Raw genomic sequence first — 25,369 nt, forward strand, 5'->3', positions numbered from 1 at the left:
AGCCAATCAGAAGTCAGGGCTGGCGGGGCTCGGAGGAAGGACGGGCCGACGTGGCCGCTTCTTAGGCTCGGCTTCCGGGCAGTAGAGTGGGTCTGTTGGAGAGCCGGATTCACCCCACGACCTTGGGTCGTTGCCGGTGTGCCCAGGTGGAGGAAAATAGAAGAGAGTCCCGGTTTCCCTGGCGGGGATGCCCCCGAGAGCAGAGAAGCTCCCGGCGTGACTGGAGCCGAGAGTCCGGTGCCTCGGGCTCCTCCCAGGCCTTGCTTCAACTCAGAGTCGCTGCGAGCGTGATGGGCGAGTCACCCACCTCTCTGGGACTCACCTGTAACTCGGTAGGGCTCGCCTGAGACTCCAGAATCGCGTGGCAGCTGAGAAGCCATCTGGTCCAACCCTCCCGACACCTGCATGGAGACGCTGGCTGAGGGAAGGTACGGCGCCTGGCACTCGGGGCCACGTGTTTGCTGGGAACAATTTCCAAGCACTCCCGCCCCCCTCCATAATTTTCCTGCCCCTTGGGTGGGCAGGGCTGCGCCACCCCCTCTGCAACCCGTTGGTCCACCATTCTGTCCCCTCCCTGCTGCTGGCAGACCTTTGAAGGGCCCATTAGGACGCTGTTGTGATCTTAGAAAAACTACACATTCTAGAGGAGTCGTGTCCCTCCCTTACTGTTTCCTAATCCCCTTTGAGGATAAACAGCCCCCACGATCCTGTGGAGTAGAGGCAATCCTTCCTTAAGATGTTTTAGCTATATTTATTAAGGGCTTTATTACAAATGCAAGACCCTGGCCTAGGTGCTTGGGATACAGAGATTTATTGGGTACAATCCCTGCTCTTCAACTTTGGAGGGACACAGCAGAAGGGATTACAGTTTAACAGGGGTGGATTTGGGAGACAGGCTAAGGTAGAATTTACAAGACTTGGTGACTGATGGATATAATTAGACTTTGTAATGTTTTGGGGGATGAGGGAGTGGAAAGAACCAAGAATGACTGCCTGTCATTTCTTGTCTGACATACCTTGCACAAAGAGCAGGGTTTAAGGTCCATCCCTCTTGTTTATAGGACAAAGGTTTGATATTCTAGCACAACCTTTGGGGTTGGAAAACATTTGCGTCCTGAGGACTTTTTCCGGAGCTGAGTAAAATACCGTTGGTAGAAAATATTGCCCAACTACCTGTAGGAATTGAATCTCCCCTGTACACACGCATACACATACAACACACAAAGAGACATTTGACTGAGGCAGACATCTCTGATAAATACATTACTTTCTCTGTATATTTATTTGCTTTCAGGAGCTGACTTAATCTGTGTCATTAGTTCCATGATTTGGAGTAGTCCTTGTATACATACAAAAAAGGGCAAATTAAGCTCAAAAAGAAAGAACTTTAAACTCAAAGAATGCTAGAGCAAAAGGAACTGTTAGGGAAGATCTAGTGCAACTCCTTTTTAGAGAAGTGAGTAATCAGATGTTTTAAGGGTTAGATACCAGAGCTGGGACTAACAATATAAGCTCCTTTTTATTATACCAGGCTATCTTTTTGATGGCCAGAGTTAACTCACATTGCTTTCAGAAGCTTTAGAAAACAACTCTTCAAGCAGAGGATAAAAAGCCTCATTCAAGGATATTATAGGAACATTTTTTGGACTAGAAAGGAGGTGTTTCTTCATCAAATGCTTTTATGGTTCTTTCTAACTTTAAGAATCTGTGATTCAAATCAAATACAGAATTATTCTGACATCCTTATGGCTTTGGGAGTTGAAAAATTACTCCAAGATTTTATCTTGGAGTTAAAGCTTCAGTTCATATTACATTATGAAATATCAGTTTACAAATCTCTAGAAGGAATGTTAATCTGTATAAAGTCTTAAGCCCAAATATAGTGTGACAGGATATACTAATTTCCAAAAGTTTCAGGTGGGAAGATTTTTTGAAATCTCATTCAGGCTTTGTAACCATATGTATAGTGAACAAAATCTGAATGGCTTAATTTGCTTCTAAGAGAAAGTACTCTGGTCAGAAAGTAAATTTGAGAAGTGATTGTCAAGAATGCAGTAACTTTAACAGGTGGTAAAAACCAACCAGTGGCACTAGGGGCTATGTAAGTTTAGAAATGGAGAAATCTACTTTGGGTAGGAGGATCAGGGAAGGCTACAGGAAGGTCGCATTTGAGATTTATACTCTTTTCGCTTGAATTATCAGGCTGTAGTCCTGGGGTTGAGATAGGGAGGGGGTCGTATAGGAAAATCATGGTGTACCTCCTTGAGTTTTATCTCCTTCCTTTCACTGGGATAAGTTGGGCCTTTATTGTGATAGATTTGAAGTGATTAGATACTAACAGGTGTGATGGTTGGGTTCATGTGTCAACTTGGCCAGGTGATGGTGGCCCAGATGGTTGGTCAAGCAAGCACTGGCCTGTTACTGCAAGGACATTTGTGGCTGATTAAGAAACTAGGAGGCTGGTTTATTAAATTATCAGTCAATTGGCTGTAGCTGTGAGTGACTACATCAGTGAAGGGTGTGTCTTCCACAATGAGAGAATTCAATCAGCTGGATTTAATCCAATCAGTTGAGGACTTGTAAGCAAGACAGAGGACCTTCACTTCTTCTTTGGCTAACCAGCGAAGCGTTTCCTGAGGAGTTCATAGAACACCCTTATCGGAGTTGCCAGTTGGCTGCCTTAGTTGTTCATCGAACACTTTCATTGGAGTTGCCGGTTCACTGCCTGCCCTACAGAATTTGGACTTTTACAGCCCCACAGTTGCATGAGACAATTTTATAAAATCTCTTATTTAGATATCTCTTGTTGATTCTGTTTCCCTGGAGAACCCTAACTAATACAACAGGCATTTATGGTCTGATTTGGGGAGTTCTGTGAAGGTTTTCCCACCCCATATCTTCACCCTGAACTCTCCAATCTCTCACTAGGGCTGACATTATTTTCAAGGTAAAATTTACATTCAGTGAAATTCACGGATCTGGGGTTTACAGTTTGCTGAAAGTACACATGCATGTAACCAAAACCCAGTCAGGATATAGAACATTTTCCTTCCAGAAAATTCCCTTGTGTCCCTTCCCTGCCAGAAGTAACCCCTGTTCTGGTTTCTATCAAGAGCTATTTTTTGTTCATGAGATTCTTTTTATATAACACTGCATCCCTTGAACAGCAATCAAAACCAAACCCTAAAATGCAACCCACCCACAAGATGCTATCAAATATTTACAACTTAGTATGAAGGAAGGATCGGAATAAAGCCATTTTGGGGGAAGGGGGAGGTAAGATTGTAGGGACTTTGAGTATTTTGTGGGAGAGATGTTTAGCAGCCCTACGGTACCTTTCATATATACCTAGATGCTCAGGGTGGAATTACCAAGGGGAAGAAAACAGTTTTTCCCACTCCATCTATCCAAATCTTACCCAAAAACTTAATTCAAATCTATCTTCTCAAAAATATCTTTCCTTAGGCTATAGTTACTTCTCTCCCCTCTGAATTGCTATGATAGTTTTAGCAGATATTAATTTCCTAAGTTACAAACTCAGGTGTAACTTTATTTTTCATAATTGACCTTCATTTTTACCTCAGGCTCCTATTTCTTTTGTTTTTGTTTTTTACAATAATCTTTTATTTTGTAATCATGCAACAGTTATCAGGAAAGTTGAATATAATAATGTAAGTTTGGGGAGTAATTTTCAATTTGTAACCTATAAAGAAACCCTATATAATTTATACTGTTGTTCAATCAAACACAGAAAACTTATGAAGTTTGTATAAATTATGAAAAAGATAAGGACAAAATACCCTTCTACCTCAGATTAATCAAGTTTTGAACGGCAGCTTTTAACATCACAAAATAAAGATGAATAGATCTCATCGTAAAACAATTTTTTTGGTCCATATGTGCTTCTGCAATTGACAGTGTTCGAAGTAAATCTATTCTGGTGTAGTGTTGTAAAAAGTCAGCATCAGTAGGAGTATAATATAGTAGTGTCAGGGCTGTTTCCAGAATCTTGAAAATCCCAGTGCTATTGCCAGGCAAGTGAACACCGAGGCTGCAAGATAATGAATTGTCTCAAGTCTGTTAGAGTCCATCAGTATTTTTAAGGAAGTGATTTCAGTGTCAGTTTTATGACTGATTTCTCAAATAATATGTTTGGTTTGGGTATGCTTTTTGGTAAATTCTGTGATTGTTTCCATAAGTTTCTTTCCTATAATTTTGCTCCTTTCTAGGTTGGTATCCAATTTATTATCTGCTCTAATTTGACTGGTTTCATGCATCAGTTGATGTTTAACTTGGTCTAATTCAATTTTTATTTTCTCGTTCTCTGCTCTCAGATTTGCAAATTCACTTTTCTCTAGGATGACCATGTCTTTTCTGATGGAGTCCAAATGAGCCATTAGCTGCTGTGCTGTTATTTCCTGTTGTGCTTGAGTGACCATATCCTTATAGATAGTATCCAGGCTGACATTTGAAAAAGTGGATAATGCTGATACAATAGTTTCTGCTTGTGTTTTGTCAAATCCATGAGTTTCTAAGTCCTGAACTAATGTGTGGGTATCAAAAGTTAATTTCCTTTGCCTAAAGGAGTTATGTCCACTCGCCTCATATCATATCCTTCCTTGGTGTCAGTGGTTAAGAAGTCTCTCTGCAGGGCCAGCGAGAAACGTCGGTGGGGAGAAGAAACCCAGCAGGCTCCGTTGCCTTCAAAGCACAGGAGCTGCCAAGCCCAGCGAGAGCTCATGTCGTGTTTCTCAAGCTCCTATTTCTTTCGGCAGTACAAAACTTACTCTTTCCAATTTAAGGCATACTCAAGTCGTTTCAGTGTTAATTCAATCATTTCAAGTTTATACTCAGTTAATGCAGGGTTTTCTTGGGTATTCTGTCAGTTTATTATTGCCATATAACTTGTTATTTTGGAAGTTTTAACATTTTTGCAGTTTATCATGTCTGTGACTGTGAGTTAACTTCTCAGATTTTACAGAGCCCTCTAAGTTCATCTTCACATCTCCCACAGTGCCTCATACAATGCTTTCCACTTCACACAGTCAACGTTTTAAATTTGAAGTAGGTGTGATAAACTAGATGGTCCTTATAATTCAATAGAACTGTGAACAAAAAAGTAAGATTGTTGTTTTTGAATTTATATTTTGCCCCAGGACTGATGGTAATATAGTCAAAAGGATATAATGATGGGTCTGCAGTCTGGAGAGCTGACTTCTTATTATAACTTGGTACGTAACTTTGGGCAAGTCACTTAACCCCTCAGAACCTCAATTTCCCCTTTAAAATTAATGGGGAAAAGGAGGATACGGACTAGAAGATACCCCAGGTACTTTCCTGGTCTGTGTTCTATCCCTGGAAACATGCCTTCAGTTTGGGAGATGAGTTATAATTAATTAATGGTATATGGATTTATTCACCTGTCAAAGTATCTACTTCTTTACCTTATTTACTGGTTTGATTTTTTATATTTGTGAGTGAAAATTAGTCATCAAAGTAGTACAGATTCAATACTGAGAAACATAAATGTTCAGCCTTGAGAAAAATTGTTTAAATATATTCATTATATGCCCCTTTCTGGTTTTGTTTTGTTTTGTTTTGTTTCGTTTTTTCCTAGACACAATGTCGAGTGGAGATGATCAGCAATCACAAGCTCTTGCCAAACCCACTTTCAGTGAGGTACAAGCCTCTGCCTTAGTGGAATCAATATTTGGGTTAAAAGTTTCCAAGATACAGCCACTTCCTAGCTATGATGACCAAAACTTTCATGTGTACATTTCAAGAACTGAAGGCACTACAAGTGGCCCAACTGAATATATTCTCAAAATAAGCAACACTGAGGCTAGCAAAACTCCAGATCTGATTGAACTGCAGAGTCACATCATAACGTTTCTGAGAGCGGCTGGATTTCCAACAGCTGCTGTGTGTCGTACTAAAGGAGACAACATAACCTCTCTTGTGTCCATAGGTAAGAGATGGCCAACTCCCCAGTCTGTCCCTGTCCATCAGTAGCCAATGTTATTGTATTTTGGCAACAAATGGAAATATCAAGAAGAAATATAAAGAACAGGTTATAATTCCAAGTGTACTTGTGGTTATTTTTTTTTCCAGCATTTGAGAGAAACAACAACATCACCAAAGTAGAAATGGGGGCTCTGATTCTGACATGATTAGAACTGGGAACTGGGATAACTCTTCTACTTAGAAACGCCCTGATGGATAAGTAGTTAAGGAAATGTAGAAATCAGGAGAACAGTTTTTGTTTGGTTTGGTTTTTAACAAGACAAATAAAGATTTTTATTCATCAGACCAGCAGAATATTCTGGTGCTGTGGTTTAATAGAAAGAACACAGGTTAAGAATCAGGAATTTTAGACTCCAGGTCTGTCATCAACTGTTTATGTGACTTGGGACACATCACTTTAATTCCTAAGCCACATTTCCTCATCTTTAAGACTTGGTACCTTTCACTACTAAATTCTAAAATATCCAGATGTACCCAATTCAGTTTTCCAGGAATTTTTAAAAGGTGTGAAATCATAACTCTCCTTTTCTCTCTTAATTGTTCAACCATTCTTTCTTAATTTGCATTGTTCCAAAAAACTGAGGCTCATTATTGTCCCTGAGAAGTGGTTACTCTCTTGTGTTCTAAAAATAGGATTTACCACAATTTGCCACAAAGGAAGCCTGTGATTCTGGAAACTCCATTTCTTTATGTTTCCCTTTCTTACGTTGTAAAAGTATAAAAGTGTGTATTTTAGGTATTCATTTCCCAGAATAGGTAATTTATCTTTAGAGCCAAGGCAGGCCAAATTGGGTCTCTAATTGTTGGTATGTACATGGCAATTCCAGTGTTCTTAAGGTTTGTCTGTTCTGCCTCCTTGCTCCATCCACTTAACCTGCCTCATGGAATCCTGCTCTATGAGTTGTTTTAGGTTGGCAATTTTTTTCTCTTTTTCTGTAATTCCTATTCCTCTTTGCAATCATTTCTGAGCAGAATAACCTCTTAATTATTTCTTTTGAGAATAATTGACAGTATATCTTGTTCCATCCATCTAGATAATGGCTCCGAAATCAAAAGCTACGTGGTGAGGCTGATGACTTACCTCCCAGGAAGACCCATAGCCGAGATTTCTGTCAGTCCTCAACTATTATATGAAATTGGAAGGCTAGCTGCCAAATTGGATAAAACACTGGAGGTAAGATTTGGGATTTTATTTTGGTTGTAAGGTTTGTTTGTTTGTTTTAATAAGCTCAAAGTTAAGACTCTCTTCTTATGTATGGTGCTTCCTAAGGTGTGTTATGGAGGGATTGGAGTCCTAGATATGTGCATTTTATGACAAACAGTAGGGGTGCTTTCTGCCCGGGTCTGTATTTTACTGATATATTAGCAAGATTAACTAAATTTTTAGAAATACATGGTATTCTTTATGCTGCTCACTGAAAACACTCTGTGTTCATAAGCTGAGACCTAAAATTTTCATCCAAATAAGGTATAATCAGCCAAAGCTCTATAGAAAGCAATAGCTAAGTTATGAATGGATTAAAATGACTTAAGAATGTTTTAGACCCAAGAAACGATACTATCTTTGCAAATATTTTTCCAACCCAACCCACAAAACATCTTCATTTATTCAACAAACATTCATTGAGTTCCATTTATGTCCAGGCACTGGGGGAAAAAGAGAGGATTCCAGGAATAATAAACTGTAGCCCCTGTCCTGGAGAAGTATGTTCCAATGTGACAGAGAAATACTTTAAAAAAGTCATTACTATATGTATGGGTAAAACACAATTTGTACAAGTAAAACACTTTCAACCATTCATCAAATCCTGTCAATTCTACCTCTCAAATGTCTCTATAATCCATCCCCTCTCCATTCCTGCCTCAATTATCCTAGCTCTAGCCTTCATCCTAACTTCGTTTAGCATCCCTGAATCAGGTTTTTTCTTTTCCAGTTTATTCTTTATTTCAGTTAAGACTTACTTTTTAAAATTACAAATCTGACCATGTCAGTTCCATTGTTAAAACCTTTCAGTGGCTTCTCATTGCCTACAAACATGGCATACAAGGCCCCACCTGCCCTCATCCCTGCCTCCCTCTCCAGTTTCATTCTCCATGTCTCCCCATTAATGCTTTTCCACTAGCAGTATAGAACTTCTTGTAGTTCCCTTAATTTGTCCCTTTGCTTCATGCATCTGTGCCTTTGCGTATGCCATTTTCTCAACCAGTAACACCTTTCTCCCTGCTTCACAAAGCTCCTACTTGTCCTTCAACACCCAGCTCAAGCATTACCTCCTCTGTGAAATCTTCCCTGATCCCTTCTCTTCCCAACCTTGCACAAAGATGATAAATTCCTTATCTTTGCTACTTCTGAACTGTGTACATTCTTCTTCTATCACTGTACTTAATGTACTGTGTTTCATTTATCTATTGCTGTAAAACAACCATCTCAAAATTTACTGGCTTAAAACAGTGATTTATGTTTCATGATTCTGTGGATTGACTGGGCAGTTCTGCTCTACTTGGTGTTGATATGGGTCACTCTTGTTAGTGATATTCACCTTGGAGCTCAACTGGGATGCTTTGGTCCTTCTCTAGATGGCCTCATGAACAACATAGCTGTTGGCTTCCAAGAGGAGAATTTCCAAGAGAAGGATGAGCCCCAATATACAAATGTTTGCCTAGCCTCTGCTTTAATCGTGCTAGCTAATGCCCCATTGGCCAAAACAAACGGTGACAGAGATAATTCCAAATCAGTGTGGGAGAGGTTACCAAGGGCATGAATTCCAGGAGACGTTGTTTATGGGGGCCACAACCATTAGTCCATCCATACAGTATTGTGATTTTTTGTTGCATGACTATTCTTCCTGCTCTATACAAAGTGAGCTTCTTAAGACCAGGGACTATGTTTTATTTATTTATCTTTTATCCTTGGTGTCTAGCTCAAACACATAGAAGGTATTCAGGGTATTCAGGGAGGACTTTATAAAAAGGATAACATCTGAACTTAAATGTTAAAAATCCATCAGTCAGTTAGAGAAAAGGAGGACAGGCATTCCAGCTAAAGGGAAGAGCATGTGAAAAATTATGGAGGGACAAATGACTATGTTTCAGAAACTGAATAATTCAGTATGGCTGGAAGATAGGGTTCATGCCTGAGAAAGATGGGGATAAAGCTGAAAAAGAGTTAGACTATAGAATACACCATCATATAGGATCATTTGGAGTTTTGACTTTGTCTTGTAGGCAGTGGGGGAATCTTGGAGGGTTTTTAAACAGGCAATGATTTCTACTTCTAATTACTGAGGGAGCCAATATGGCATATGGATTAGCAGGGAGTGCATCTTGGAAGCTAATGCAGTAGTCAAGTAAAAGCTGATTGAGAGGGCCTAAACCAAGAAAAGGTTCAAGATATATTTAGGAGCTAGAACTGACCAGATTTGGTGATTGAATTAATGTTAAGCCTGTGGGAGAGAGAGGTTGAGCAAGACATGGATTCTAACCTGTGTTTCCTGGAACATAACCACATGCTAAAATAGGTTGGGTACTACCCTGGTATCAATCGTATGGTAGCCTCTATAGCCTGGAGCAGGGGACTGGAAGGATGGGAAGGGAGGAAAGATCAGAGATAGAGTCCAAGGGGTATTGAGATCTGTGGAAGCTAAGGCTTCTTACCATGCAGGAAAGCAGCCCAGCCCCTACTCATCTCACATTGTGCTGTAGTAGATGCTGGGATCAGCCTGCCTGCTTCCACTCCTTGCTTCTGTACATAGTTTCTTTTCTATCTGGCTGGGGCTTTAGAGAAAGGAGTAAAGCAGAGCCTTAATGGAAGTTAAGTGAAAGATGGGATGGGGCTGGACTTTTATTCTCTCTGGTCCAGAGACCTGATATTTATAGTTTCCCAGGAATGAGTGAAACAAATCTTTGTTGTTTTATATTGTAGTTTTTATATTTAAAGTACATTTCTTGTAGACAGCATATATTTGGGTCTTCCTTTTTTATCCAGCATGACAATCTATGCCTCTTAATTGGGGTGTTTATACCATTTACATTTAATGTGATTATTAACATGGTTAGGTTTAAGCCAATCATCTTTCTATTTATTTTTCTGTTTTTTTACATCTGTTCCTTTTCCCCTAATTTCCTCTTTTTCTGCTTCTGAGTAATCTCCTTTGTTGACTTACTATCTATAACTCCTTGTTTTGTTACCTTGGTGATTGAATTAGGGTATACAGAATACTTCTTTAACTTAGCACATTCTACCTTCAAGTTGTATTATACAACTTCATGCATCATATCTGAGCCTTACAATAGTATACTTCTGTATCTTCCTTCCTAGTCTTTATGCTATTGTTGTCATATATTTTATTATACCTATGTTATAAGCCCCCAAATTCATTACTATTTTTGTTTAAACTGTTATTTTTATTTTAAAGAAATATAAATAATAAGAAAAATATTATGTATTTGTCCATGTTTTTACCTTTTCCATTGCTCATGATTCCTTTGTGTAGCTCCATATTTCTGTCAGTTTTCATTTCCTTCTACATGAAGGACTTCCTTTAACATTTCTTTGAGTATTGATCTGCTGCTGATGAATTTTTTTCAGCTTTTGTATGTCTGAAAAAGTCTTTGTTTCACCTTCATTTTTGAAAGGTATTTTCATGAGTAAGAATCTTCTAAGTTGACAGTCTTTTTCTTTATACTTTAAAGACATTGCTTCATTTTCTTTGCACTTACATTGTTTCTAGTAAGAAATCTGCTAGAATCCTTACCTTTGTTTCTCTGAACATAATGTGTCTTTTGTGAATATATGTGGCTACTTTTAAGATTTTTTGCTTTATTACAGATTTGAGCAATTTGATTATGATGTGCCTTGGTATGGTTTTCTTCATGTTTCTTGTGCTTGGGGTTCATTAGACTTCCTTGAGTGGAAGTCTCTTAGTTATTTAGAAGCAATTTGATCCTTTTGGGTCTTGTTTTAAGATTTGGTAGGTGGAACCAGGGCTGGGTTTAGTCTAGGAATAATTATTCCCCACTACTAAGGCAAGACTCTTCTCTAACTAATGTTCTGTGAATTATGAGGTTTTCCAGTCTGGTTGGTAGAAATGGGTGCTATTCTCAGCCATGTATGAGTGTCAAGTATTATTCACTGTAATCATTTCAAGTGGTTCTTTCCCCAGCTTTGAGTAGTTTCCTCATTCTCATACACTGATCTGTACTCTGTCAAATTCTCAAGAGGAACTCTGCAAATCTCTAAAGCCCTCACTCTGTTCTCTGGTGCTCTGTCCTGCAAACTCTAGCTGCCTTGGTCTCCTTGGACTCTCAGCTCTGCCTCCTCAACTCATGGACTTTGTTGGGCTCCGCTTAGGTGCCCTTCCCTGCACCATGGCCAGAAATTCTCTCAAGGCAGTAAGCTGAGGCAGTCATAGGGCTCACCTCATTTGTTTTCCATCTCTCAGAGATCACCGTCCCTCATTGCCTGATGTCAAATAACTTTAAAGCCATTGTTTCATCATATTGTCCAGTATTTTAGCTATTTCAGAAAGTAGGGTAAATCTGGTCCTATTCTTTCATCTTGGCCAGAAGCTAGAGTCCAATTTGAAGTCTAAATAGTATTCATTTATCCTTTTTATCCCCAAATAGAAATAACCTTTTTTTCCCTGGTTAAAAAACTCTTAAGTGGGCTCATTATTTAAAGAAAATCAGAAACAAAAAGTACAAAGAAAAAATTAAAAGTTACCAGTAATCCCATTATCCCGAGATGATTATTATGTTCCTTGCTAAACCATTCATTCCGTAAGTCCACACTATTCTAAAGCCCCTGGTGTTTATTTGGTGCTTGGCAAATGTTTGTAAATGATAGACCTTTTTCTTTGTTGACAATACTCACCATTTCACATTGCACTCTATTCATTTATTCAACAAATATTTATTGAGCAGTGCAAGGTTTTATATGTGGATGATAAACATATTATTAAGCATTTCTCTTGAAATAGTTTTCAATTAAGCTGAAGCAAATCCATCTCCTTTAAAATATCCCTTTGTGGCTATTAATGTAATTGATTAAATTAGCTAATTCTAATTAAATATATTTTCAGGAAATTTTCATATTAATTTTATTTAGAAAATCCCTTAAACCGATTGGAATGCGCAGTAAAGTCCATCGTTTTTGGAATCAGATGTTCTAAATGAGCTGTTTAAATGAGTGCCTGTTACATTACAGAAATGAGTTCTCCTTTTTCATTAACCTTTCTTCCTACCCTTTCCGTGGGCTTCACTTACATACCTTATTGCCAATAAACTTTCAACTTTTCCTGCTGTATTCTGAAATGGAAAACACAGTTTTCAGAGGGAGATTTCATCACATCATTGCTGGCAGTGAGTTCCACTATGCAATTAACTACCTATAGCTCTGCTGTGCAAGTTATTTTAAAGGGGCAAGGGAGATCTAGAGTGGACCTAGAAAAGCATTCCTCTCTTGGTACTGCATGCTTTATTCCCATTGCCCATTCCCTCTACTCCCCTTCCCTCACACGATGCCTTTGTAGGTGGTAGGTCCTATCTATGAAAGATACGCACAGTTGTGGTATTTTGGTCTTGTAGGTAGGACCAAGGCTGTGCCTGCTCTTCTTTTTCACCATCAGGGGATGTGATTGGCCCATTGAACCTTTCAGTGGCTGGACAGGTCTGGACATCTAGAGTAGACAGGAACCCTGGGGATTGTAGGGGCCAGAAACTGAGGTGTAGACAGGTGGGGGACCAAGTAGTCTGTATTGGAATTTGATTGCTGCTTGGCCCAAAAATGGACTGGAGGTCAATATCAGGAAGTTCATTTAAATATGAGAGAGAAGGAAATATAGGGCAGGCTTCTGAGTATGATTGTGATCAGACCTTTGTACTATAAGAAGCACAGTGCTTGGGAAATGGGAGCTGGGGTGAGGGCTGTGGAATGAGAAAGCTGACAGGAGATAGATTGAGATAGACTAATAAGGAGTAGTGATGAAATTTTATCAGAAATTCAGGTTGGTATGCCAAGGAGTCAAAAGCATAAAAAGGCCAGAGAAGTCAGGTGGATCAGATGCAATGTTCATAGTCAACAAATATTTATTGAGCACCTATATGTATGAGGTGTGTTTTTTTTTGTTTTTGTTTTTTTTAATTTCATATCTTGTTTCATCCACAGATGACTGTAGATTGGTGTTGATACCTAGTTTTCCTGCTAAGGAAAATAAGGTCCAAAATGTTAAATGATTTGCTCATAAGTGGTAGAGCCAGTTGGAATCCAGATCTGTCTGACTCCAAGTCCAGTGTTATGTCCATGACTCCATACTGGAGCTTAGACTTTCTCCTGAGGGGTGTGTGGGATAATGGTGCCATGTTTTAGAAGGTGACTTAGAGCTTTCCCTGAGTAGACTGTGCTCCATTGAAAACCCAACAGGAGTATTATTTTTACTTTTTAAAAAAATAAAGTAATATATGCACATGGTAAAAAGTTCAAACAGTACTGAAAGGTATAAGACAAAAATTAGTTTTTCTCTGCACCATCATCTCTGTACCTACCTCCAGTGCCACTCCCCTACAGTCACAATTCCTAACATGTTTTCAGGGCTTACTATGCAGAGTGATCCTTGGTGGCATTTATTGCAACCCATGGTACAGAAATTCAAAACCACATCATGTGAAGAAACCATGCAGGGAATAGTTGAAGGAATAGAAATGTTTAATCTGGAAAGAGAAGCCTCAGAGGGAGTAGCAGTGCTGTCTTCAAGTATCTGGAGAACGGTCTTATGGGAGAAGGACTGACCCTGTTCCAGATGGTCCCAGAGGTCATGGTTGGGAACAGTGGCATCAACACTGTTAGAGAGGCAGATTTTGGCTCAGCAAAAGGAGCCAATGGTTAGAGCCATTTGAATAAGGAGAGCAACTATATCCACTGGAAGTATTCAAACAGAAGCTAGATGACCACTTGGCAAGGATATGGGACTGATAAGAGAAGCATAAAAAATTAGATTAAATCAGTGTTGAAATCAGTTTAGAGGGTCATGATTTACATTTCTAAAGAAACAGAATAAAATATAAAACACTAGAGTATATCACATGTAATGGTCTAAGTATTATTTACTGAAGCGTTTTTCTTTATATGTGTTGTGCCTGGATACTGGGTTTTGATGTAAAATGTTTTTCTTACTGTGAGTCATGGTCAAAAGTACTTGACAGCTACTCCATTGGATGGCCTGGGTCCTCGCTCTGCCCCTTCCTAGCTCTGCCCCTTCCTAGCAACTTGTTATCTCTTTCCAAACCTCAGTTTCCCCTTTTGTGAAATGATGGTGATAGAGTGGTCAAAACCTAAAGGCCCTTTCAATTTCAGAAATTTTTATTCAATGACCATTAATTTATTCCGAAAATATTAATTGAGCAGAGCCCTCTGTGTTCCAGGCACTATTCCAGGTGTGGGTATACAGTAGTGAACAAAAAAAACAAGTCCCTGCCCCCTGTGGAGCTTACATTCTAATGAGGATGGGCTTTAAGATAAATAAGTGAATTATGGCAAATGTTAAGACAGCAACAAGTACTAAGAAGAAAAACTAAGCAGAGAGAAGGGATATGAAATAAGGGAGAGGATGTTGAAATTTTAGATAGAAAGGTCCGGAAATTACTGCAGAATAGGTGACTTTTGAATAATGACCTCATAGAAGTAAAGGCACTAATCATGCAGATATCTCAGGACTAGCATCCCAGAAGGAGGAAACAGCAACTGCAAAGGCTGTGATGTGGGAACATGCCAGGCAGGTTCCCTGAAAAATGGGGAGGCCAGTGTGTTTGGAGTAGAGTGTGAGCCAAGGAGAGTGCAATTGAAGATGAAATCGGGTAGCAGGGGCTTGGCGTGGGAAGGTCAGATCAAGTGGATGAGAACAGAATTGTTTAGAGCTTTCTCCAATTCCTTTTGTAAACTGTTGATAATAATACTTGTCTTCACACAATTATAAATCCCAAATGAGAAAGGAATGTGCTCTCAAAACTATGAGGTCCTATATTGTTACTACTATTTTGTGGGTTAATGTAAATGGAGCAAGTCACTGACAGTGAGGGAATGCTAGCTCTCACCCTAAGGCACTCCCAAGGCCACTTTGAAGTGGAGCCTTCTAGATACACCAGATGCCTCTGGAGTGACTACTCTGTCAGGAATCCAAGAGTTTCTTGCCTTTGATTTAGAAATTCCATCATCCAAAGTTAAGTTGTCTTCACCGGGAGAACTTCATCTGGAATCTGAAAAGTGTTCCTCTTCTGGAGAAATACATGTATGCCTTGGGCCAGAATCGATCTCGAGAGATTGTCGAGCAGGTCATTCAGCTGTTCAAGGATGAAGTAATGACCAAATTAAGTCATTTTCGAGAATGTAAGTATTCCCCCAATCAAATAAGTATTTTTCTCTCTATTTAAATTGTCGTATTTCAAACCATCAGAAAAGTAAGGTAGTACAACTTAGCTTTATCAAATCTTAACAGTTTTGCATATTTGCTCCTGTTATTTCTTAAAGAATATTTTTATTTTCCATAAAATTGATACATTTTTAAAAATTGATACATTTGAAGCCCCCTCTAAATTCAAAGGATTCTACCTCTTTTCTCCCTCCTGAATTTGCATACATGTTTTAATATCATTATAACATAGGCATATATTTATAAATGCATACTATTTTTTTACATATTTTCAAGCTTTATATAAATGGCATCTTACCGTATATATCATTCTGCAACCTGCTTTTTTAATTCAACATTATGTTTTTCAGTTCATTTAGCTCATTAATTTTAACTGCTAAAAAGTATCCATAGTATGAATATACCATCATTTATTTGAATGTACTATAATTTTTTGGTCCATTCTCTTGTTAGTGGAATTTTAGGTTGCTTCCCATTTTTTTGCTGCAGTGAACACTCTAGTACATATCTCCCTGTGTAATTGGACAAAAGTTTCTCTGGCAAATATATCTAAATATAACCAGCCTTTTGACCCACCATGAAGTATTGATCAAAGGGCAGGGAACTATAGGGGCATTTCTAGCAAGGCATAGGACAGGCAGTATGTGTCCCTTTTGCCCTTTGGTTACTTTGTGGAAACACAATGAATATAATATGGTAGCATGAAAGCAGAGTTAATCTTTTTTCCCTCAAACCTGTTTTTCCCCTAGTCGTCTTCATCTCATTAAGATGATATCTACCATTCACTCAGCCTATCTGGCCAGAAACCCAGGAGTCATGAACCTTGACTGTTCTCTCATACCTCACATACAATCAAATTTTATTAGTTCTAATTTCAGAAGATATGCTAATTCTAACCACTTTACCCCACCTTCACTATTACCATCTGGTCCAACTCACTGTCATTGCTCACCTGGATTTTTGCACTAGCCTCCTAACTGGTCTCCCTGCAGTATATAGTATATATGTAGGTATTCACTTGTACCTCCTTTTTTTCCTCAGTGTTACTTTTGTAAGATTTGCCATGTTGTTTCATGTAACTTGGTTTAACTTTTATTACTGCATTCTATTCATAAGTATACCACAATTTATTTATCTGTTCTACTCTTAAAGGATATTTGGGTTGTTTTCTATTGTTTGGCTGTTAAGAACAATCCTGCTATGAACATTCCTGTAAGTGCTTCTTGGTATGTATGTTCATGAGTTCTTTAGGTATATTCCTAGGGGTAGGACATATCTATATTCAACTTTACTAGATAATGCCAGGCAGTTTTCCAAAGTTATCATACAAATTTATACTACTGCTAACAGAGTGTAAGAGTTTTCACTGCTCCACATCCTTAGTATTGTCAGTGTTTAAACTTGCCAGTATGATGTGTGGCAATAGTTTCTCATTGTAGTTTTAATATGGATTTCCTTATTTATTAGCCGTTTGGATATACTCTTTTGTAAAGTGCCTGTTCAAGACTTTTGCCTATTTTTTTATTGGAATTTTTTTCTCTCATTGATTTCTAGGAGTTCTAAATATATTCTGTATACGAGTCCTTTCTGGTTATATGTGTATACAGGTATTTGTTCCATCCTGTGGCTTGTCTTTTCACCCTCTTTGTAGTGTCTTTTGATGAACAGTCCTTAACTTTATTCATTTCAAATAAATCAGTCTTTTTCTGTATGGTTAGTGTTTTATGCCTTATAATTCTATTTTTTCTCTACCCTATGGTCATGAAAATATTTTCCTGTGTTATCTTCCTGAACTTTAATAGTTTTGCTTTTCATACTAGGCCTATAATCCATCAGAAATTTATTTTTATATATGGTGTGAAGTATGGGTCCAATTTCATTTTTTCTCTTGGCTATAAATTTTCCTACCACCATTTATTGAAAAGACTATCTTTTCCCACTCTGTTTTGAAGTATTATCTCTGTTGTAAATGAAATATGTTTCTGGACTCTCCATTCTTTCTGTTGGTCTATTTGTCTATCTTTGCACCCATACCACATTGTGATTCTTTAGAATTTTCTATGTACACAATCAGTCCATCTATAAATAATGACAGTTTTATAAAGGAAGAAATAATCCTTTTTTTTCCTTGCTTTACTACACTGAGTCTCCTTGTCTTTTCTCCACATTAAAGGGAAAACTTACATTGTGTAACTATTAAGTGTAATGATTACTATAGGTTTTCTGGTGATACTCTCTAAGGATTAAGAAGGTTCCCTTCTATTCCTGGTTTGCTAAGAATTTATATAATAAATAAATAAATGTTTGATTTTATTAGGCATTTTTTTCTGTATCAATTGAGATCATCCTATTATTTTTTTCCCTGAAGTCTGTTAATGTGGTGAATTACATTGATTATTTCTAATATTGAATCAACATTGCATTCCTGATATTGGTCCCGATGTTGTTTTCCTTTTTAATATATTGTTTTATTGAGTTTGCTAATATTTTCTTTATGATTTTTGCATTTAAGTTCATGAGTATAATTAACCTACTCTCCCTCTTTCTCATATTGACTTTGTCAGGTTTTATGTTAGCCTTATAAAATGAGTCTGGGAGTGTACTCTTTTTTTCTATCCTCTTAGAGATTGTAAGTTTGAAATTTTTTCTGTTATAATGTTTGGGAGTAATTTTTCTGGTAAAGTCATCTGGATTTTCCTTAAAAGGAAGTTTTTAAATTAATGGTTCAATTTCTTTAATATTTTTAGGACTATTTAGATTTTGTTTCTTCCATTGTCAGTTTTAGTAGGTTGAACTTATCTAAAATTTGTCCATTTCATCTATATTTTCATATTTATTGCCATAAATTTATTTATATACATTTTTGTTATTTTTAATGTCTATTTGATTTTTAATGATGCTTCTCTTTTTATTCTTGATAATGTTTATTAGTTCCTTTTTTCTTGATTGTTCTCACCAGAGATTTATCAACTTTTAGCCTTTCCAAAAACCCAAGTTTTGGCTCTGTTGATCCTCTCTTTTGTGGTTTTTAATTTTTATTAATTTCTTCTCTCATATCTCTTTTTGTTTTCCTTGGGCTTTATTTTGCTAATTTTTTAACTTCTTGAAATGAATGCCTAGCTCATTAATCTTTCTTTCTTTCTTATTTTTGAACTCAGACACATAATTAATTACATATAAGCCTTGGTTCATGACACGCTTTAATCCTTATTCCCTATATGGAAAACCTTACCATTTTTCTAATATTTGTACTTGAAGTTACAAATTTAGCTCTAAGTATTGATTTAGCTATGTCCCATAATGAGTATTTTCAGGGAAGTAGAGGGGTCTCGCTTAAGAGTTTATAAAAAAACACAAAACAAAACTCCATTCTATTTTGAATCCTTTATAATTTACTGAAGAATATGTAAGTTATTGGAAATATTTTGTAAATTAAGAGAAAATATTATATTATTCTTTTTTTATAGCTTTATTGAGATATAATTCACATGCCATACAATTCAACCATTTATAGTGTACAATTCAATGTTTTTAGTATATTCACAGGGTTGTGCAATCATCACCATAATCTAATTTTAGAACATTTTGGTCCCCCCTTCTCCTAAAAAGAAATCCCATACCCATCAGCTGTCAATCCTTATTATTCTTAAAGTACAAGATATAGAAGTGCATTTTTAAATTAGGTTCTTTTTCTATTAGATAAGAAAGAAAATATTAGATTTCTCTTCTTCACTTTGTCCGTCATTATTTTTCCATTTGTTTTACACTGTTAATATCGGTTGTCTGCCATCATTGCCAAGGTTTCTTTTCAACAACTTACCTTAAGCGTCCTCCATTCTTAATCTTAATTGGCTACCATCTGAAGAGTTGTAAATGAGAATCTGGCTATCAACATCTTCAATATGGGAAGCATGCCCCAAGTAGTGGTATGTAGTATTTTCATTTTCACTTACATCAACATATTTTCTGATTTACCTTATGATTTCTTCTTTTCACCCATGGGTATTTAGAAGTATAAATCCTTTGCTCCAAATATATGATGGCTTTTTAAGTTATGTTTTCATTGTTGATTTTTAGCATATAATTGCAGTATGATCAGAGGACATCTTCTATGTCAGTGCTGTCCATTAGAACTTTCTTCAGTGATATAAATGTTCTGTATCTGTGTTTTCCAATACAGTAGTGACTGTTGAGCACCTGCAATGTGGCTCATGCATCTAAAGAACTGAGTTTTCCATTTTATTTAATTTTAATTAATTTAGATGTAAATGTAAATAGCCACATTTTGCTAATGGCTACCATATTGAACAGTGCAGCTCTATGTGACTTCAGTCCTTTGAAACTTATGAAGACCTATCTTATGACCTAGAATTTGGTAAATTTTTGTAAATGATCCATGTGTGCTTAAAAAGAAAGTTGTTGGATAGAGGTGATGGGTGCAGAGTTATATATACATCCATTAGATCACATTTGTTAATCATGTTGTTAAATTTTTCTATATCATTGATTTTTTTTCCTGCTTGTTCCAACAAGTACTGAGAGAAATGTATTTTAAATCTCCCAGTCTGACTGTGGATTTGTCTATTTTATTTGCTGTCAAATTTTGCTTTATATATTTTGAGGCTATGTGCATACAAAATTAGAATTGTTTTCTTACTGGCAAATTGAAAACCCTATATTAAGTGTCCTTTATCTCTTTTAATATTTTTGCCTTCATGTGTACTCTGTCTGATATTACATAACCATATCCTTCCTTTTGGTTAGTGTTGCATAATATATCTTTTTCTGTCTTTTCACTTTCTACCTTATATTTTTGACATGCATTTCTTGTAATAGCATATAGATGGATTTTTTTGTAATTTTGTATTTTTTCAGTTGAATGATATCATTTATTTTAGTCCATTTACATTTAATGTAATTACTGATTCATTTCGGTTTAATATACCATCTTAGTTTTGTACTTTTGATTTTTTTTTCTGCCTGTTCCAGTTTTTCTTTTCCCCCCTTATTTTAATTCATTATTTCTTGTCATTCTACTTTTTTTCTCCCTAGTGATTTGGAAGTTACATATTCTCTTTCTGTTCTTTGACAGGTGGACCTAGAAATTCTAAAATGTGACTTTAACTTGTCAAAGTCTAATGGTATTCAAGGCAATATAAGGACCTTGGTACTTGAATGCCATTTATCTTGTTCCTGCTTTATATGCTATTGCTTCCATAAACTCTAATTCTTTACTTTTATACCTCTAAGACATAATTATTTTTGTTTTATAGTTAATTTTTGTTTAGATTTAGTCACACATTGGCCATTTTCCTTGGTGTTCATATCTTTCAGCACCTCAGAACTTCTATCTGGGATCTTTTTTTTCTTCCTGAAATACGTACTTTAGAATTTTCTTCGATATTGCTTTTCTAATGGCAAACTCTCTCAGATTTTGTTTGCCTGCAAATGTCTTTATTTTGTCTTCCTCCTTGAAATATAGTTTCACAGCCTATAGAATTTTAGGTTGAAGGCATTATTTCATTGTCTTCTAGCTTCCACTGATGCTGAGAGGTCAGCTGCCTGATCTGTTGTTCTTTTGAAGGTAATCTGTCTTTCCTCCTTTGAATGCTTTTAAGATCTCTTTTTCTTTATTTTTGTTTTGTTGAGGTTTTTTTTTGGGGGGGGGGGTGTTCTAGTTTGCTAATGCTGTGGTATGCAAAACACCAGAGATGGATTGGCTTTTATAAAAAGGAGGTTTATTTGGCTATACAGTTACAGTCTTAAGGCCATAAAGTGTCCAAGGTAACACATCAGTAATCGGGTACCTTCACTGGAGGATGGCAAATAGCGTCCGGAAGACCTCTGTTAGCTGGGAAGGCACGTGGCTGGCATCTGCTGCAAAGTTCTGGTTTCAAAATGGCTTCTCCCAGGACATTCCTCTCTAGCAAGCTTGCTCCTCTTCACAGTGTCACTCACAGCTGCACTCCATTCAGTCTCTTTGAGTCAGCACGTTTATATGGCTCCACTGATCAAGGCCCACCCTGAATGGGTGGGGCCACGCCTCCATGGGAGTATCCCATCAGTTATTGTCCATAGTTGGGTGGGGCGCATCTCCATACAAACAACCTAATTCAAATGTTCCAACTTAATCCCCACTATTATGTCTGCCCCACAAGATTGCACCAAAGAATATGGCTTTTTCTGGGGGACATAATACATTCAAACTGGCACAGGGGAGGCATTTCACTATGACATATCTGTGTGTGGATTTTAAAAAATTAACCTACTTGGGCTTCTCAAGTCTGTAGATCAGTGTCTTTCATCAGTTTTGGGAAGTTCTTGCCTTTGACCCATTCTCTCCCTCTCTTCCTCTTCTTTTTAGGACTCTGATGTTAGACCTTCTTACTGACCAATCCTCTATTTCTCATCTTATTATCTGTGTTGTTTTTTGTTTTTGTTTTTCATTTTTCTCTCTGTCCATGTTGCAGTTTGGATAATTTTATAGCCTATCTTCTAATTTATCAGTTCTGTCTTTGGCTGTTCCTCTAATTCAGTTTTAAACCTATCCATTGTGTTTTAAATTTCATTCATTGTATTTTTCAGTTTTAGAAGTTCTTTTTGGTTATTTTTCTAGTGAACTTGCCACTGTTGTCAAAGAACACACTCTAAATTAGCACACAAGGTTATAAGATACTATGAGTGAGAATCAAAAGATACTGACTATAGAAATTGGACCATAAGATTTCAAAAACTGGAATTATCAGACACAGAATATATTCAGAGAGCAGTTCAGTTTGGCATTTTGTTGCAAGGGTATGTCTTTGTCCTCCTGCCTCTTTGTACCCACAGTAGTCTAAGCAGTGAGTTGGCAGCAGATTTAGTCATCCTTATATTAATTAGGAGGGCCGCATCACTGCCCTTGCCTTCATGCAGTGAGCCTAGCTCTGTTTCCCCAACCAGCAGGAAGCACTTTCTGTCCCTGTTCTTCCCAAGGGGTAAAGCACATTGCTTAGATAGACCTGTGGCCTTATTCCTGCTCACTGCTTAGAATTTCTATCTTGCTTATTGGTATATAGATATATTTAGTTTTTGCAGCTGGTTGTTCCTTTATTGTTTTCTCTGTTTTTATCACTGCTATGTTAATTGAGCACCGGGGAGTTATCAAAAACTGAAGTCACTGTGCCATCTTGATCAGAACTCATTCCTTACCTTCTTTAATTCTCAAATTCTACAACTTTTGTCATTTTATTTCAGGCATGAAAGAGTTGTATCATTTCTTAATAGGGCATTGGAAATATGAAGAGAAACAATGGAATGACAAAGGAGAAATTTCCATATATACAGACTTAATTCATTAAGTGACATATTTTAAATATGCGTCCCAATTTCAGAAATGTATAGTTTAGAATCTATGATCTATAGTAATGTTCATTGCTTCTACATGCTGCTTACTGTGATAAATTATTTAAACATGATTTTGCACAGCCCTAAATAATATAGAAGAAATCAGCATTATCTTTGAGTTTAAATTTATACTATGTAGTTTAATATTGTGCTTAATATAGAGTACATGATTCAGTGCTTCACTGCTGAAATCCTTAGTCAGTGACCTAAATTGATGTTTCTCAAATTATCCATGGCAAAAGACAGTTTGTTCTTTTCCCCAACCCATTGCAATTTGATACATAGTCCTACTGTACATGATTAGTTCACAACTTGCACCACACATGACTTACCCTGTGAGTTTGACACTTACGCAAACTGGTCTTTACTCTGTTCATTGAGACAGGCCACTGATCACACTCTTGGGATGCCAAATTGTTATACAATTTTCTAAACACTCTCAATTTTTGTTCTTATCTTATTGCAGACTTGTAACAGTTTGTGGACCAGCACTGGCCACAGACACCATGTTGAGTAGTACCAACTTAAAATATCACCATCTACTCCAATAATCAGAAAATTGGGGAAATACCTGGTCATCAGAAATATTTTTCTAAATCTTAGGGTAAAATAAAGCACAGCTGGTTGATTCTAAGTCTCTTTGTTTCTTATAATAATGTGAATATATTTTTATCCTTTTAAAACATTTCTAGTTTTAAGCAGGTTACATTTTCCCTTACTCTTTTAGTAGTCAGTATCAAGTATTTGCAATGACTACAGTCCCCATCTCCTGGGCTTGTATTGATGAGAAACAAAAACTTAAAAAAAATAAAAAATAAAAAAAATAAACTCCTTTTCAGAGGAAATCATTTTATTTCAAGAAAAGTAGGGTTTAGCCTTTTATCTCTGACTGCTCATTACATTGCTTGCATGGCCTTGGCTGAAAAAGAGAAAGGAAAAAAAGAATGAACTGGGGTGTTAAATAACTATTTCTACATGGTTCGATTTTTCTGCTCTCAGGTGTCAATCATGGAGATTTGAATGACCATAACATTTTAATAGAATCCAACAACTCACCTTTTGGAGATGCTGAATATCAAGTTTCTGGGATTTTAGACTTTGGTGATATAAGCTATGGCTACTATGTGTTTGAAGTGGCAATTACCATCATGTACATGATGATTGAAAGCAAGAATCCTATGCAAGTAGGAGGTCATGTCCTTGCAGGGTTTGAAAGTATAATTCCACTGACAGCTGAAGAGAGGGGAGCTTTGTTTCTACTTGTGTGCAGTCGTTTTTGTCAATCACTTGTCATGGCTGCATACTCTTGCAAGCTACACCCAGAGAACAAAGAATACCTCATGATTACTGCAAAAACTGGATGGAAGCACTTACAGCAAATGTTTGACCTGGGCCAGAAAGCTGTAGAAGAAATCTGGTTTGAAACTGCTAAGTCCTACAAATCTGGGATATCCATGTGACTTAGATAAAAGTTCACATTAACTTGGGTAATTAAAAACCCAAATAATGAAAATGTTCTAAAATGATTGTGTTGATGAATGCACAGCTATGTGGCGATACTGTGAGCCACTGATTATATTCCTTAGATGATTATATGGTGTGAATATATCTCAATAAAATTCCCTTAAAAAATAGGACCAAGTCTAATTTTACAAGGATTTCCTTGCCCTCTTAAAAATGAATTGATGGGACTGATTGATTCTGAACATGACCAAACACATGAAACTCCTAAGGTCTTCAAGCAATCTCATGTCTACGTTTTAAAGTCTCCCATCCTTTCTCCTCACACCTGATATACTGCCTTCCCCATAAGAAGAAGATAAGACACACACTAAGATACCTTAGGAGAAAACACGGATGGTATTCATAAAAGAAAAAAATTAACTTGCTTAAGAAGGTAGTTGAAATTGAAAACTCCAAACAAAGAGACTGCCAGAGATAAATGCTGAAAGACACCAGAACTGCAAGGAAGCAACAAAGACATCCAAGCAAGCCACTAATCCTGAAGCATCTAAATATATTGGTTAGTTCTCAGATTGATACCAGGCATTTTTTTTCAAATTCTCTAGACTTATGTTTCTTTTTATATGAATATGTAGTAGATTTGGTGAACTGTAGCTAACTGTATACTTGGCTTTAAATTATACTTCAGTATTTCCTTCACTGATTTCTCTTCATGTCTCCCTAAGTAAGATTTCGTCAATAACCGTTTACTTATTCTTTCCGTTATAACTATCCGTTCTCTAGAGATGACTCTAGTTTAGAAACCCTGGCCACTCAAAAGCCCTCTCATTAATTATCTCTTTCAATAAACAGGCATGCCTCGTTTTATTGTGCTTCACTTTATTGTACTTCACAGTCTGTTCTTAACAAATTGAAGGTTTGTGGCAACCCTGAGTCAAGCAAGTCTATCAGTGCCATTTTTCCAACAGCATGTGCCCACTTCAGTCTCTGTGTCACATTTTAATTAAGTTATGTACATTGTTTTTTTAGACATTGTGCTGGTTTGGATGTATTATGTCCCCCAAAATGCCACG

The 25,369-nt window shown here is 37.0% G+C and overlaps 1 protein-coding gene and 1 pseudogene across 8 annotated transcripts; one reads left to right on the forward strand and one right to left on the reverse strand.

Annotated features, from left to right (window-relative positions):
- HYKK (hydroxylysine kinase) lies at positions 1–25,173 on the forward strand. 8 transcript variants are annotated; one of them, XR_005216395.1, is made up of 8 exons: positions 1–428; positions 5,157–5,231; positions 5,618–5,968; positions 7,059–7,198; positions 15,220–15,403; positions 19,247–19,372; positions 20,981–21,030; positions 23,832–23,919. XR_005216395.1 is itself a non-coding variant. In XM_037833292.1 (7 exons), the coding sequence occupies exons 3-6, from the start codon at positions 5,623–5,625 to the stop codon at positions 21,010–21,012; spliced, it is 702 nt and encodes a 233-aa protein (XP_037689220.1). In that variant the 5' UTR covers positions 1–428; positions 5,157–5,231; positions 5,618–5,622; the 3' UTR covers positions 21,013–21,030; positions 23,832–23,967. The 8 variants fall into 8 exon arrangements, 5 of the variants coding, with proteins under 5 accessions (XP_037689220.1, XP_037689219.1, XP_037689222.1 ...); XR_005216396.1 differs by lacking the exons at positions 19,247–19,372; positions 20,981–21,030 and adding an exon at positions 16,599–16,658 and having other exon boundaries at positions 23,832–23,914; XR_005216397.1 differs by lacking the exons at positions 19,247–19,372; positions 20,981–21,030; positions 23,832–23,919 and adding exons at positions 16,599–16,672; positions 17,001–18,951.
- On the reverse strand, positions 3,990–4,741 carry LOC119532748 (annotated as a pseudogene).
- Positions 25,174–25,369: the final 196 nt, after the last annotated feature.

The sequence above is a fragment of the Choloepus didactylus genome, chromosome 4, assembly GCF_015220235.1.
Source record: "Choloepus didactylus isolate mChoDid1 chromosome 4, mChoDid1.pri, whole genome shotgun sequence".
NCBI classification, from domain to species: domain Eukaryota; kingdom Metazoa; phylum Chordata; class Mammalia; order Pilosa; family Megalonychidae; genus Choloepus; species Choloepus didactylus.